This window comes from Leptinotarsa decemlineata, unplaced genomic scaffold, assembly GCF_025532065.1.
Source record: "Leptinotarsa decemlineata unplaced genomic scaffold, Ldec_3_MD MMD2_tig00000882_RagTag_RagTag, whole genome shotgun sequence".
Classification (NCBI taxonomy): domain Eukaryota; kingdom Metazoa; phylum Arthropoda; class Insecta; order Coleoptera; family Chrysomelidae; genus Leptinotarsa; species Leptinotarsa decemlineata.
The window spans coordinates 16,336,603-16,352,503 of NW_027412556.1; the positions used below are offsets into that span (position 1 = coordinate 16,336,603).

The 15,901-nt window shown below is 33.0% G+C and overlaps 1 protein-coding gene and 1 long non-coding RNA gene across 4 annotated transcripts in view; both read left to right on the top strand.

Annotated features, from left to right (window-relative positions):
- The first annotated feature begins 551 nt into the window (after nucleotides 1-551).
- The window catches only part of LOC111507123 (uncharacterized), an 85,715-nt gene continuing 70,365 nt past the window's right edge, over nucleotides 552-15,901 (top strand). Inside the window, exon 1 of one of the 3 annotated variants that reach the window (XM_074175141.1) lies at nucleotides 552-726. Coding sequence is in view for 1 of the 3 variants with exons in the window: in XM_074175140.1 (XP_074031241.1) it covers nucleotides 1,191-1,248 (58 nt within the window). In the remaining 2 variants the exon portion in view is untranslated. Of the gene's footprint in view, nucleotides 727-885; nucleotides 1,249-9,857; nucleotides 10,010-15,901 lie in introns of those variants that run through there. The other 2 variants (XM_074175140.1, XM_074175142.1) reach the window with 2 other exon arrangements.
- LOC141482186 (uncharacterized) lies at nucleotides 11,610-13,870 on the top strand. Its single transcript, XR_012465399.1, has 3 exons — nucleotides 11,610-12,007; nucleotides 12,233-12,301; nucleotides 13,658-13,870. It is a non-coding gene; the product is annotated as an uncharacterized lncRNA (long non-coding RNA).

Here is a 15,901-nt window from a genome sequence, read left to right on the forward strand (position 1 = left end):
ACTGTCATCATCTAGGCTCTACTCAAACTGTTTGAATAGAATGATACTCTGAAAGGAGTTCGATTTTTGATTATGTAATATCATCAACTTCAGGTTGATAATGGCCACTACGTTGCACCAACAAGAGGTCAAATAGCTCGAAACGGGTCTGGATGTGTGCCCGTTCTTATAATTGAAAATCGATTCCAGCAGTTGTATCGCCAACAGCATATGCAGGAAATACTTCTGTGAGGATTCCTGCACTGACACCTGTTGGATATAATTCAAAGCTCTTCGTGGTATTAGCCAGGGAATAGTTGTTAGATAAGTCGAGATTGGTCTGAACGAATTGTTCTTTTAGTTAATCTGATTTACAGCCAGTCTTCAACTATGCCCACTGAATATATGTGAAAGAACTTGCACACATTCAGTAGAAGAAAAGAGCCCTCCTGTTAGGTACGCTGAAGAAAACAAGGATGGGGCACAAATTCATCAGTTAGTTTAAATCCGCGGGATTGTATAATAACGTCGTCCTGCGACTCCTGCGAGGCTGCAACGTTGAAATCGACGTCCCTGCAGTGCGTCGCGCAGACTAGTACAGTTTTATCCCACCAGAATGGCGTCGATATATTCGGTCCCTCTTAAATAAGCCTAAATTATGTTGCAATGAATTATTTTCCCTTATTCTTCAATGAGCCGATGACTCGAACAAAATAGCGCACATTAACTACGTACACACAAAATCAGGTGAGTTCGAATTTTTTCTCCGCTTGTGAAATAGGAATGTTGCAATGAATGTGGCATTTTTCTTTGTATTAAATCATATCGAATGGTCTCTTCTCGGAATGTCTCAGTTGTCATGAATCTGTGAACGAATATAATTGAAGAAGTAGGCAAAACAATCAATATGTTTTCGGGTCAATGCAAAATATTACACAGATTTCTGTGGTATGTGGAGAAGGAAATCGTATCTCATAAAATCGGGGGTGGCTTTTGCGTGAGTTCACCCCTCTCCGGCGGATGGTGATAATGTGACAAATGACTACGCATGAGAGTGGAAATTGAAGTCCGTAACCAATTGCATACGTTCCCATCTTCTGGTTCGGTTTTCATTTATGTTGTTGCATATGTTGAAATCAGTGTTTCTGTGCGCGTATAGTGTTCGAGAATATAATTAACAAGTTCTTGTGCGGTGGTTTTACATTCATTCAATGACGTTTCGACAGGTTGTCGCTAATTTTCCGAAACACAACCACAAACAATATCAAGGTAGCTACATATTTATTGTGTTCCGACGCGAGTTGGTAGTTTGCCAGAAAAATTATTTGGCGTGCTATTTGAATCAAAGATTTTGGTGCAATTAGGATTCGCTGTGAAATATTCGTAATGCCAAGTTGGGAACGATTCTCAAATATAAACTTCAACCTTGAAAGCTGAATGTCCATTCTGGGGCGTGTAATTCTTATATTTTCATAAACATGTACCAAGGAATTTTTTAATTAGAATATACAGTGTCACACATAAAGTTCGCGACATATGGAATTTTTTTATTGATAGATTTAATGAAATTTCACTTCGCAGTTAGCTTGTGCTTGAAAAATAAGTGGAAAACAGCCTATTTCCTTTTGTCATGTGCTACTCTAAACCTGAAATTTGAATTTTTGTTCGTAAATCCTCAAAAATCAGTTTATTTTTGTAAATTTCGAAATGTCAAAGAATAGAGTTGTTCAGTTTCCACTTTTATACCCTTGCTCAAAATGTTGACTCTCTACTATTACTTCGACTTTTTTCAAATTTTTTTAATTTTTCAAATTTTTCGCTTTATCGATTCGAACGGAACATTATTCAAATTTCATAATTTTGATGAGACTTCAATGTCATATCTTGCCTAGAAAATACCCGCATTGGCATGTTACCAAAAAAAAAATGAATACACCTCCAGAAAGTCGTCTTTATTGTTGCAAAATTCAACTAGTTTATTCATTTCATTGTTAAACTGATTCGAATTTTCAATGTATGGACTTTAATATGTCAGTAATCGAAGAAATGTATTTCTCTTCATTCTTATTACACTCGTATTCCTGTTTTTATCAATTTGTATCCCATTAGCTGCAGATGAGTTTGAAATATTTTGTTTACACCCAACAGTGTGATTGTTGGATGTAAACTGTTAGACTTCATAAGTTGATTTAATAAATCTTATATTCTTTATTTTCACCATAAGATGTGTTCATAACATTAAACCATGACAACCATAACCAAATTCACAACAAAACATAACATTCATTCATTTATCTCAATAATCTTATGAAGAACCTGAATTTATCATTCAGTATGCCGTCCTTCCCGTTCTATACAAATTATAGTCCTTTCATTCACAAACTTCGTGGCATTTTTAATAAATAGGGGATTTATGTTAGCACACTCCCGAATTATATTCTCCAAAGGTTCTTTGTTTGCAAATGGTCTGTGCTCATACACCTTTTGTTTCAGATAACTCCACAGAAAAAAGTCTATCGGAGATAAGTCCGGTGATCTTGGTGGCCAATAATCTTCCCAATCTCGTCCTATCACTTTGCCCCTTAACATCTGGGACACTGTTTCACTTTTACCGTTTGGTGGACAAAACTTCAGACAACTGATTCATAATGAAATTTCTGTCGGCGTTCAAATTTTCTTTAAAAAAACATGGTCCAATTATTTGGTTATATAATAACCCACACCACAATTTTTTCTTGAATGAATATTGGGCACGACATTCCATTAAAAATTTGGTTTATTGTTGGACCAGCATCGGCATCCATAAAATCCTGTAGGGAAATGCGATATCATTTTCTCTCTCATCTTGGAACCAAAATAAAAATCCAGTTTTTTTGAATGTGTTTAATATCCTTCCCATGGTACTGAAGTAAATATTTCTTTCTGGATGCCGGTGATTTGAAAATTCAAGCAACTTTTCGTTATGTCACATTCTCACCACATGAAGTAACGATTTCCACTTTATCTTGTGTGGATAACATTGTACATGAAACTTATTTGTGAATTATAAATGTACGAAAATCTTTACACAAAACAATTCGATTCATTAAACGCAATAATTTGACATTAACCAAAACTAAAAATTTGTGTCAAAAGCCTGCTAAGGAAAAATTTCAGTTCGATTTGATCAGTACGTACTATTTTCTTCCCGACATGTTGCATTAGTCTTGTAATGTTCAAAATCACGAAATTTTATATCATGTTTAGTACAAATCGCTAGAACGAAAGTCTTTCAGGTTAGTTTGTAACTGAATTATTGGTCAGAAAAATAATCAAACTGGATGAAAATCTATCAAAGAAGGAATACGAGTGTAATAAGAATGAAGAGAAATACGTTAGTTCGATTACTGACATGTTAACATTCATACATCAAAAATCCGAATCAGTCTAACAATGAAATGATAAAATAGATGAACTTTGCAACAAGTCCAAATTGCAACAAGTCCAAATTTTGAGCAAGGGTATAAAAATGAAAATAGGGCAACATTTTCGTAGATATTTAAAAAAAAAATCTAAAGCAAATGAACTTTAAACGTTCAAGCCAGTCTCTATATACTTACACAGTAGGTTTAATGGACTGGCGCCTATCAGAAAACAACTACTCCCCTGGCTAATACCACGAAGGGCGTTGGATTATATCCGACAGGCGTCAGTGAAGGAATCTTCACAGAAAATTTCCTGCATATGCAATTGACAATACAACTGAAAGAGTCGATCTTCAATTCTGGAACGGGCACACTTGCAGACCGGTTTTGGGCTTATTAGCCACTCATCAGTGCAATATAGTGACCATCATCGACCTAAAGTCAATGATATTCCACAATTGAAAATCGGAATTCTTTCAGAGTATTTCATTACTTTTCCGAAGTTGGAGCGAACATCATAAAATGTCACTCCATCTAGTGGACGAGGTACTAACCAACTGCATATCCGTAATTTGCCCGATTCAGTCAGTGAACTACTGCGAACTAACTGCGAAGTAAAATTTCCATTATATCTATTAATAAAAAAAATCCATATGTCGCGAACTTTATGTGTGCCACTGTATATACAGGCCGTATTTTTGGCTGATCCCAGTACTGCTATCTCGGAAACGTTAAGATCTACGAGATCGAACTATAATAATATCTTTTCAAGTCAAGAGTATCAGTTGTTGTTTTTGAAATATTCGCCAAAAACTGGAATTGTCGAATTTTGTTTTTTGTCTCTACCGCCCCCATTTCGAATGATACAAAACAAGGTAGAGGAATGCAACGTTTCGTTGATTATATTTCATCATCAAGTTCATTTTTAATTTTTTTCAAAGGACAAAATACAATCACTAAAGAAAAATCCTTGAAGCGTTCTCAGAGCGGTGCCTGTGCGAAAGTAGCAATTCACATTGGATTTGAATCGCTGGTGGTTAAATCCATTTGGAAAAACGTTCTCAGGAAGATTATTCCACGTAAACGCAGTTCTCAAGATGAGAAAGTCCTTAAACAGCGAAGTTCGAGGTGTACTGAGTTGAACCTCAAAACGATGAGCAGCTACAGTCCGTCGCGTATTTCTGATATGTACCGCTCTTGGTGGAATCAAATGTACCAAGTCACTTGAACACCTCCCGTATCTATAGAAGAGAGACATATCTTCATTCAACCTTTCTTCGATTCTCCAGGCTATCAAGGTTGCATGTGATGTTTGCGTCTTCAATCAGGCGGATGGAATCCAGCAACTTTATGGTATGTTTTGGGATAGAGCTCTATACCTATATGAGAACAATACTCCAAAGAAGGTTTGATCTGAGCTTTATGAAGCATCAAAAGTTGCTGAGGTGTGTACAGTTTTTTGGTTCGGAACCGTGTTTCGAGCTGTTGAGAAGCAGCCTTTGCAATTCCAGCGACATGATTGTGCCAAGACTTATTTGTGTCCATTTTAACTCCCAACAAACTTATCGAAGCAGAAAGCGCAATGGGGAATGTTCCTCAATTTGGGTTATTACAGCAAATGCAAGTTTGAACAAAATAAAGTTGAGTTCAATTCATGAGTTTTTCAAATTCACTTCGAAAAGTATTCAAATTGATATTTCACATGTTGGGTTTTGATTTTTAAAGGGATTTGTTTCTAATTCACAAACTGGCAACAGCGCCTAGAATGCTAAATCGGAGTTCAGGTTAGTAGTATGCTAGAAGAAGAAGAATCATGTCAATAGTGTCATATTAAGGCAAAATATAAATTATAGTTCAATACCACCTCCACAAGCCACATAAACAACAGTTGTTTTGTTATTTATCTATATAGAGGAAGATAGGTTAGGTGCACAAAATGTCATATGTCACAGAATGTCTCGGTACTCGGAACATAAGTAAACAGAACAGCACGACTCTGAAATATGTCATCTTTGTTTACATACAGGTAACAAATTCATTGTTATTAGCTATAACCGATGTTGCGAAATGGTGAAATAGAAACGAATCCCTTTGAATGTTGAATGCATCATTTCATTCCTTTTTTTTAAGTATTTGAATAATTTTTTAAAGAAAAAGATTGAAATAATAAGTTTAAAATGCGTTGTTACAGAGCGCTTTTATGAAAACTATTTGATTTTCGTCAGGAGGAACATTCCCCATTGTCTGAGCTGTCATTATATTCGGTTCGGAAACATTTATCTTCCTGGAGGAAACCGATGCCTGGGTTTTTGTGGCATTGAGTTGAACCTGGTTACTTTCAGCCCAATTCGAAGCCACTTCTGTTGTATTGTAATTCATAATTGAATTTGTTATCACAGTAGCTACAAACATCGATAGAAAAAACTAGAGGAATTAAATTGATGATAAAATCCAATGAAAATTGCAAACTACTTATGTGATCCAGACTAATTTTAATTACACTATTCTGCGGTTTCACACTTCTGTCCTCGACTATGTTTTCTTCCTTAAAAAAAACAATGTTCACCAAAGCTTTGTCAATAAGAATATATTATATTTAGACAGTAATGCATATTTATTATTATGATTATTATTATGACTGTTTTATGAACTTGTATCATTAACCATTACTACAATCACTCATTTCATTATGCAACCATCTGTAATTTGTTCACACTATTGACAAAACCGTGATGACACTGATTTTATTTATTATAGTCTGGGTCACAAGATCCTTTTTTGGAATTTTTGTCCAAGGGCATCGAAAATTATGATCCAAGGCCATTCGAAATGACCTCTAGCAATTTTTTGAAAAATTTCAAGAGATGCTTGTAAACATTGCAAAAGTTATGGACACTTTTGTGAAAAAAATTGGGGTTTGGTTTTTTGCAAATATCTCGGAAAATATTGAAGATATCCGGAATTTGAGGCGAAAATAGCACTAAAAGCAGGCGATGCGCGTCCCGCATGTGCTGACCGATACGGACCTTTGAACAATAAAAATTATTTTATCCCATTAAATATCATTAAAAAAAAATTCACATACCTTCTAGACACGTGAATAAATGAAAATCCATGGAAATTTTTTTCTGTGATTAGAAGTAATCACGGGAAAAATGTTTCCATGGATTAGATATACATTATTTAATTAACTAATTATTACAAGTTTTAAATTTACATCAAATCCCTGATAATTTTCAAACTAAAAACTTCAGATTTTTTCACTCCTTGGAGCTTTAAAGCTTTCAAAAAATATTTCCGTTGGAAAAATGAAAAAAATTTGATTTTCCACTTTGTAATTGATAATCAAAGATCTTAAAATGTAAATAATTCAATTGAAGCGATTCTTAAGATATATTTACATAAATATAGTTACATAAAAATGATTTTTCATAATTTTCAGCTCTATTTGTTAAAAAAATTGTTATAAGCAAATGTATAGTTTATAAGATATTTGAAATTTTTTAGAGGGATTTCTATCAGTCATGAATATTGCTTAAAAACGCATTTGTTGGTTAACAATTTTTTTTGCTACTAAATATGAATATTGAGTAACGATTTTTTAAAAATCATAATTTCTATTTCTCTTTGATATTCTGGAAAAAAAATTTTTATTTATATTTTCTTTATTTAATAAACAATTCGTTTTGAACAAATTAATTTTTACGATATATTTTTTGAATACCACCAAAAAAAAACAAAACAACCATGTGTCACTAAACGCAAAAATAGAAAATTTTCATAAAATTTGTAAAAAATAAAAAAAAAAATTACACAAAAAGTGGTTGTTTTCATTTTTTTGTTAGTATTTAAGAAAAATAACAAAGTGAAAAATCAAAACTATTCAATTTCTTCAACGGAAATTTTTTTTGAAGGCTTTCAAGAGAAGCTCCAAGAAGTGAAAAAAAATTTGAGGTCATAAGTTTAACAATTTTCAGGGTTTTTATGTAAATTTAAAACTTGAGAAAATTAGTTAATTAACTAAAGTATATCTAATAAAATAATCATGGGAAAAAATTTCAAAGGATTTTCGTTTATTCAAGTGCCTAGAAGGTATGTGAATTTTTTCCTCTGAATAATGATATTTAGTGGGTTGAAATAATTTTTAGTGCTATTTTCGCCTCTAAATTAAAATTATTAATATTGCGAAAAGTAGGACTTTTTTTAGAAAATTTCCTCCTCTTCACGGATCTTTTTTCAAATTTCAGATATCTTTAATACACTAATTTTTTTTACAAAATTGTTTATAACTTTTGCAATATTTTCAAGCCCCTCTTGAAATTTTTTAAAAAGATGCTAGAGGTTATTCCGAATCGAATGAGCTTTGGATCATAATTTTCGGTGCCCTTGGACAGAAGTTCCAAATAAAGGATCTTGCGACCCAGACTAATTATCACAGCGTAAGGAAACGTGGTGCAATGAGAGTTATCGGGTATCAAGGTACTATCCAGAAAACATCCAGAAAACCCTATAAAATCGTCAGAAAGACTTCAGTTTAGACAAAGCAATTGTGGCTATTGTATGTTATTTCGGATGTAATTTTGTATTTCCGATAGAAACGGTGAGCAATTAGAAATACTGTTCCGCCTTAACCAGGAGAATATTCATTCTGTTATCTCAACTACCGGAAAAAATGTTGAACTACTCCAACCATGATATGGTTGGAGTAGTTTCTTTCCGGATGATTTGACTTCCTCATTCTGAAGACGGATTTCCACCGAATAGTCCAGTAATGTTAGGGGGTTTGCCTAGGAAAGTGGACATACCCAGCTGTTAATTTGTATAAACTTTGTATATTGGCATCATGAACGTATTCTCAAAATTCACATATGATTTGACGGCAGCAACTTCAAAAATTGGAGGTCAAAAGTCAAAGAAACCGACTTTTTACACGTTTTTTGCCAATATCTCGTTTCCAACGGGTTTTATGCTAATTGTATTTATTATCAATGATGTAAAGAATTAAATTCACTACAACTTTTGTTTCAAACATTTTTTCATACGTTGAATCGTTTTTGAGATAGAGGGCAGCGCGAGCGCAGATTAAATATTATTTGAAATCAACTTCTTCCATGATTTCTGGATCAAAGGACCTATATTCGTTAACATCGGTCTCATATGGTACAGCATTGAGACAAGCTTGCCCATTACACTGGCCACAAGCTAAAGAGCATTGCAACCTTGCTTTCCTGCATCCACATCTTGAACCACAACCACTTTTGCAGTTACAGAATATGGTATTGAGTAAATCATCTGGAACAGGTGGTAAAATGGTCATGTAGGTTCTAGCAATCCGTTACGCATTGTCCAACCCCATTCCTGGTGTTCCAAATCATGTCATTACCAAGTTTGAATTTGGTAATAAACAAATGTTGGTGAGCTGCTCCACTTGTTGGTGGGATATTTGATAACTGCACAGGTTTATTGAGCTTTTTTAGCTTGACATATTGTGCATAACGAAGATGATCGATAGTTTCTACAGACTTTGGGGCATTATAAACAGCTAATAAAGTTTCTCGAATGTTTTCCTTTTTCAAAGAGCGCAGAAGTCGTATCACAGCCGCTTAAAGCGCGAAGGAACAAAATGTGATTTTTGTCGCAAATGCATATTTGTCGAAACTCTTAGAGAAGTATATTTCCGTTTTCACATTTGCTTTGCCAACTTTTCTAAAGAAAATTTCTTGTTCATGAGATAGTGTACGGAAAATTTCTTGTTCATGAGATAGTGTACGCCCAATTAAAATCACAAGTAAATCAATATCTTCACCGACTATAATTGCTGTTCTTTGACGTTTAGATTCTTCAGTAGCTGTCTCAATAATGAGAACATCCGCATCATCTCTGGCCTGTTTAGTGTTGATGTATTTGTTAATAAAAATGAAAATCATTTATGATAATTAATTAGGTAATAATTTATAAACTTCAAATGAGCTGATTTCGATCGGGAATAAATAATATTTAATCTGCGCTCGCGCTGCCCTCTAACTCAAAAACGATTCAACATATGAAAAAATGTTTGGAACAAAAGTTGTAGAGAATTTGATTCTCTACAATATTGATAATAAATACCATAAAAACCATTGGAAACGAGATATTGGCAAAAAACGTGCAAAAAGTAGTTTTTTTTTGACTTTTGACCTCCAATTTTTTAAGTTGCGGCCGTCGAATCATATGTGAATTTTGAGAATACTTTCATGATGCTGAAATACAAAGTTTATACAAATTTACAGCTGGGTATGTCAACTTTCCGAAATACAGGCCTAAATCGACCTAAAATGACTGGACAACGAACGGACAAAACCATAACAAAATAGCAACGGTGTCGATTTCCAAAAAAAACTTGAGTTATCAAAATAAGGAACATTTCAAAAACTTTGTGTCGCGAGCGACTGTTTTTGTCGACAATGTCCCGTCGGTAGACTGAAAGATCAAAAGGTTTCGGTATTTTGTCTGTGTTTTTGTAAACAGAGTTCGCTATGTGGAATCGATTGGCGATAAAAACAGACAACTATTCACTTCACTACTTTGTTTTAGTGGGTGACTTCGTGTGACATTATTGATTATTTCATTTGATGTGTTAATCTGTGGTGGGTATAAATTTCGATGATCTCAGTTCTCCACTCATTCCTAGCTCATCATTTATCAAATCTGCCATAATTTTATCATTTCCATAATCTATTCATCTTCACAGTCATGAGCTCATCCAGTAGGTATCTTGGTTTTTTGTTTCTGTTTTTGAAAACTAAACTAGTCGCAAGCGAGTCCGCCTTAACCAACTGAAACAATTGTTTTACAAAAAGAAATGTTTGAAATGATGCTTAAAGAGTCAAAACTAAACGTTATTGTAGCGTTATTGTACGATACCAACTTGGTATATTCATATTTATTTTGTTTTTGTTTTCAAATTCATGCTATTATTAAAATGATATCAGATATCTAAAGTGAAGAATAATTGCTCCTAAGTATGTATTTTCAAAGATACAAAACACTGAGTAGATTAAAAAAGGAAATTTTTCAAACTGTCATTTTTCCTTTCAAATGCGAATTAAACTTACTTTTTTTAAACACATACCACTAACTTCAAACTATCTGTCTTTTGATGGTTAATTTGAAAGTTCAACCTTTGAAGGACATATATATCTCGGATACATAACCGAAAACTTGTATAGAGAATTATTATTATTACAGAATTATATATTGTATTACAGAATTATATATTATATATACTTGATAATGGAGTTAAACTCGAAACCCGAAAGTGTTTTTATTCATTTCATTAACGTGGTCAGTGGAGATTCCTGCACTGACACCTGTTGAATATAATAGAACACCCTTCGTGGTATTAGTCAGGGGAGTAGATGTTTTCTGATAGGTGTCAGTCCATTAACCTACAGCGTAGGGAGTTGAGACTGGCCTGAACGAATTGTTTCTTTATATGATTTGATTTATAACCAGTCTTCAAGTATGCCCACTGACTATAAAGTGCATTTCTTTAATGTCCCCCCCTTTTAACTTTTGAAATCAAAAAATTGAAATTTGGGATAATACAATTGATGCATGAATACTTTATTTTGAAGTGAAATTGACAGATAAAACTTTGAAAATGGCGACTGGGCGATATCTGGGAATAAAAAAGTAAATGGAAAGGGGGGTCTTGTGCCACATCTTTTTGAAGCTCCTGATAAATGCTTCAACCCTAGAATATATGTCAATATCTTCAACTACTACAAAATGGCGGAAGCTTCAATGATTATAATAATATAATAATAATAATAATGACGTTTATTCGTGATAAAATAAAATCCATACAATAATATAAGAGTTGTGTATAAAAATGAATAAACATAATAATATCCACAGAAGTATCAAACATACTTGTTTGTGGAATTACAAAAGAGACAGTCACGAAAGATAAAATATAAAACTAAGTGTAAAATAAATATACATCAATTAAAATTATACCTGATTAATTCATATTATAATAATATAGATAAACTTGAGTATACATACATGCATTTCAATCTCTGCAGAAATCTTATATCTAATGAATAATGGATATACACATATATACATACATATACACGCATACATACGCACACACATACACAATACATACACGCATATACACATACATACATACATATATAAATAAGCTATTGATAATCATAATAACAATATATTTGGGCAGTGGTTCAACCTTCGATTAGTTTATGAATATCCGTTCTTGCATTTTCCTTTACAAATGATAATAATTGTTTTTTGAAGCGTTTCATAGAAGTTTCATATGTAATTTCTTTTGGTAAATAATTTAATAGTTTGGGAGCTAGATAACGATAGCTTCTCTGTCCTATAGATTTGGAAACCAGTGGTATACAATGGTGATGCCTTTTTCTCGTTGCGTATGGGTGGTTTGGAGTGTCATGTTCAGCTTTGTTCTTGTATAGCTGGCATCCTATCTTAACGATGAATAATTGTCTCAAATCTAAAATTTGTGTCTCTTTATACAGCAAATTACTTTCATACCTTGCAGGTTTATTGAGTAGTATTCGAAGAAATCGTCTTTGAGAGACTTCAAGAGGATGTAGGTGAGTTTTTGATACTCCTCCCCAACCAATGATGCCATAATTCAAGTGTGATTCTACTAAACTGTGGTATAGAATTTTTCTGTATTTGTAATTCACGAACTTTCCGACTTGTTTCAGTCTATATGAAATACAACGTAGTTTTTTTGTTAAGTACTGTATATGGTGGTCCCATCTAAGATGATTATCTATATATATATATACCCAGATATTTGATTTTTTTCGCAGGTTTAATTACAAGATTTTGTTGAATATTCAGAGTGTATTCTGGCAAGGATGTTGAGAGACTGCTGAATGGTAAGTATACTGTTTTGTCAAAATTAGTTGAAAGTAATCTACTGTCAAACCAGTCTTTGAGATTTCTTAGGTCTTTTTCAATGTTCAGTTTCAGATTGTACCAGTCTTCATCTTTATAGTATATTACCGTGTCGTCCGCAAAACTTATAATTTTCCCGATTGTTTTTTGTATGAATAAGTCATTCAAATAGATCACGAATAGCACCGGCCCCAGTACTCTCCCTTGAGGTACACCGCATGTTATTTCCATTTCTGCACTGATTTGGCTTCCAATTTTCACTCTTTGCTTTCTATTTGTTAAGTAGCTTTTAAGTAATTTGTGTGCAGTACCTCTTACGCCCATATTTTCTAAGGTATCTAGAAGTATGGAGTGGTCGACCGTATCGAATGCCTTTTTCAGATCTATGAAAACACCTATTGAAGGGGTACTTGAGTCTAAAGATTCATAGATGGTTTTTGTTAGGAAATGAATTGCATCAGTAATAGATTTATTATCTCTAAAGCCAAACTGAGATGTTGACAGTAGATTATATTTGGTTAGAATTGTACATAATCTGGCTTTTAGAATTTTTTCGAAAATTTTGCTGATCGATGATAAAAGGGATATGGGCCTATAACTTGTGATATTATCTGTTTCGCCGCATTTGAAAATTGGAGTTACTATTGAGTTCTTCAGAACTGAGAGAAATGTCCCAGATTCAAATGATCTATTTATGATGTCCATTAAAGGTTTGCTAATGAAGTCAATGATGATTTTGAGAATTTCGGCTTTGATTCCATCGTGTCCAGGAGATTTATTATTCTTCAATTCATTTATAGTATTCTTTATCTCATTCATACTTGTAGGTGTGAGAAAAATTGAATTATTCGTTATATTTTTCTTATTTTTGTGAATAGGATTTTTTTAATGTTTTTCGCTAGGTTTCTTCCTACATTCACGAAAAAAACTGTTGAACATGTCAGCGATTATTTTTTGATCGGTGACGATTTCTCCTTTCTCGTTTTTGATGTTATTTATTTGTTTTTTTGTTTCGATTTTCAGAATTTCATTAACCGTTTTCCATAGTTTTTTGCTTGTATTCTGTTCATTTTCCATTAGCTTTCCATAATACTTTTCTTTTGCATCTCGTATTTTTTTCTCAGTTATTTTTTTGGTTGTGAGATAATCATTTTTCATGTTCACATTGGTTGGGTCTTGTTTCCAAAGGCGATACAATAGGTTTTTTTCGTTGATATGTGTTATCAAGGACTTCGTAATCCAGTTTTTTCGTCTGCGCTCACTATTTTTCATTTTTATGTGTCTTGTTGATTTACGAATACAGGTATTTATTATATTTATGAATTTTTCTGTTACAGTTTCAAGATTATGCATCGGGTATAATTCATCCTCCCAATTTATGTGGCTTATGGATTCAAGCAGTTCTTTTTTGTCTAATCTTTGAAAGTATTTTTTTGAATTGTTATTTATTTCATTTTTTGTTTTATTATTTAGTACGATTTGTAGCAGCGTTATGTAATGATCTGTGATTGTGGTGGAGATAGTTATAGGCAATAGATTGTTGAAGTTTTGCTGTTTCGTTTTAATAAATATATGATCTAGACATGATTCCGATCCATTCCTTGCTCTGGTAGTGGTGTTTATGGTTGAGTGAAACCCATATTCACTCATAATGTCGAGATATGTTTTCGAGTCTTCAGTTTCCTTCAATAGATCAATGTTTATATCACCAACGAATAAACTGTAATGTGGGTTCTTATTCTCTTTGTTTAGCAATTCGTTAAGTTGATATAGGAAGTCATCAATTTTACTCGCTGGAGATCTATAGAACGCGTAGATGCAGATGGTCTGTTCGTCTACCGTCATATTGATTTTCAGTAATACACTTCCGTTTAGTTCGATATGATTATAGGAATGATATAGGTTTGCTTTTACAAACACAACGACACCGTCATTTTGGTTGTAGTTGCTGTCATTGTATAGAGTAACATAATCGGTCATATTAAGGGTGGAAGTATCAGGCACGTGCCAAGTTTCTGTTAAGACTATGCAGTCGAAAGACGCTTTAAGCTCTTCAAGATTGATTTTAAGTTCATCTATATTTTTTGAAATACTGCAAATATTAGTATTGAGGACTTTTATATCACTGAATTTATTATTCATCGCTAAGACTTCTTTCGCTTCATTGCAATTATTCAGGGGGTATGTTCTTATTTTTTCTACTATAAAATCTCTTATATAAGGATCCATACTGATAAGATTTACAAATATTACCATATTAATACAAAGGAATAGAATGTTTTATACTATAAATTCTGAAAGAGTTCATAATAACGAAGAATGGTGAGATTATATAAATATATCTAAGGTATGTAAAGATTGCTATGACTGTTTTATACTATAAATTCTGAAAGAGTTCACAATAACGAAGAATGGTGAGATTATATAAATATATCTAAGGTATGTAAAGATTGCTATTTCTGGAATACCTATAGAATCGTAAGAATATGTATGTAGTTAATTTACAGCTTGCCGTTGCTTATTTATTTATTTGCCGATCGTAGTCTGTTCTTTCCGTTGGAAGGTTGTTCTCCTGTTTTCTTCTTAATTATACTAGAGTTCGTAGCGATAACTGATTTTTCGGTAGTCTTATTTTTTTGATGGGATTCCGTTCCTTGCGTAGCTGTGCCTTGGCTGAGTGTATCGTTGAAAAATTCTGGTAGACTGGATTCTATTTCTAAAGTATATTCTTTATTCCTTATGTTTGGTGTGGGAGGTGCGCTATTATGTTTTTCGTAGAGGGGATATTCTTCAGCGTTTTCAAGTTGTTCCACAGTGTATGCTTTATTATTGATGTACAGTTTGTTTCCTTTTATATACGTTATATTATCCTTGTTTAGTCTTGCTCTGTTCAGGTTTTCACGTAATATTCTATTTTCTGCCCTTTGTTCAAATGTCAAGTCCTGTAGGATTGATATATTTGTTCCCTTCAGCTTCTTGCAATTTCTTAGAATCTCTTGTTTTTTCATATAAGATATCAGCTCCACTTTCAATGGGTTTCTTTTCATATTTCTCAATGGATAAATGTTATTTATATCATCTTCAGTGATATTGATACCAAGAGAATTTTTTAATTTTGTGCAAACATTGACCGTAGTATTCTCTGTTGTTTGGTCCAAACCAAGTATCAAGATATTATTTTTTTTTGATGTCCTTTCGAGTAGCTCAACCTTCTTCTTCAAGTCTTGATTTTCCTTTTCCAATTTATTCACTTTGTTATTCAATTCCTCTAATGTCAGTAATACTCTGGCTTCGCTTGCTTCTATTGCACTTTTTATTTCTTTTCTATTTCTAATGACTTCTTGACGAAGTTCTTCCATTTCAATAGCTTGGCAATTAGATTTTAACGTGTATGGACACTCTTAGCCAAATGCTTATCTTCAACTGATAAGGGCATTTGTTGATAGTTTTTATTCTGGGAGTCTCTTATTACTTCGGTAGTCTTTTTTAATTCGTTTTCACTATTTATTTACAGTTTGCTAATATACTTCATTTTTAGTTTTTCAGAACGTCATATACTTTATGCTTCACCGCTTTTTATA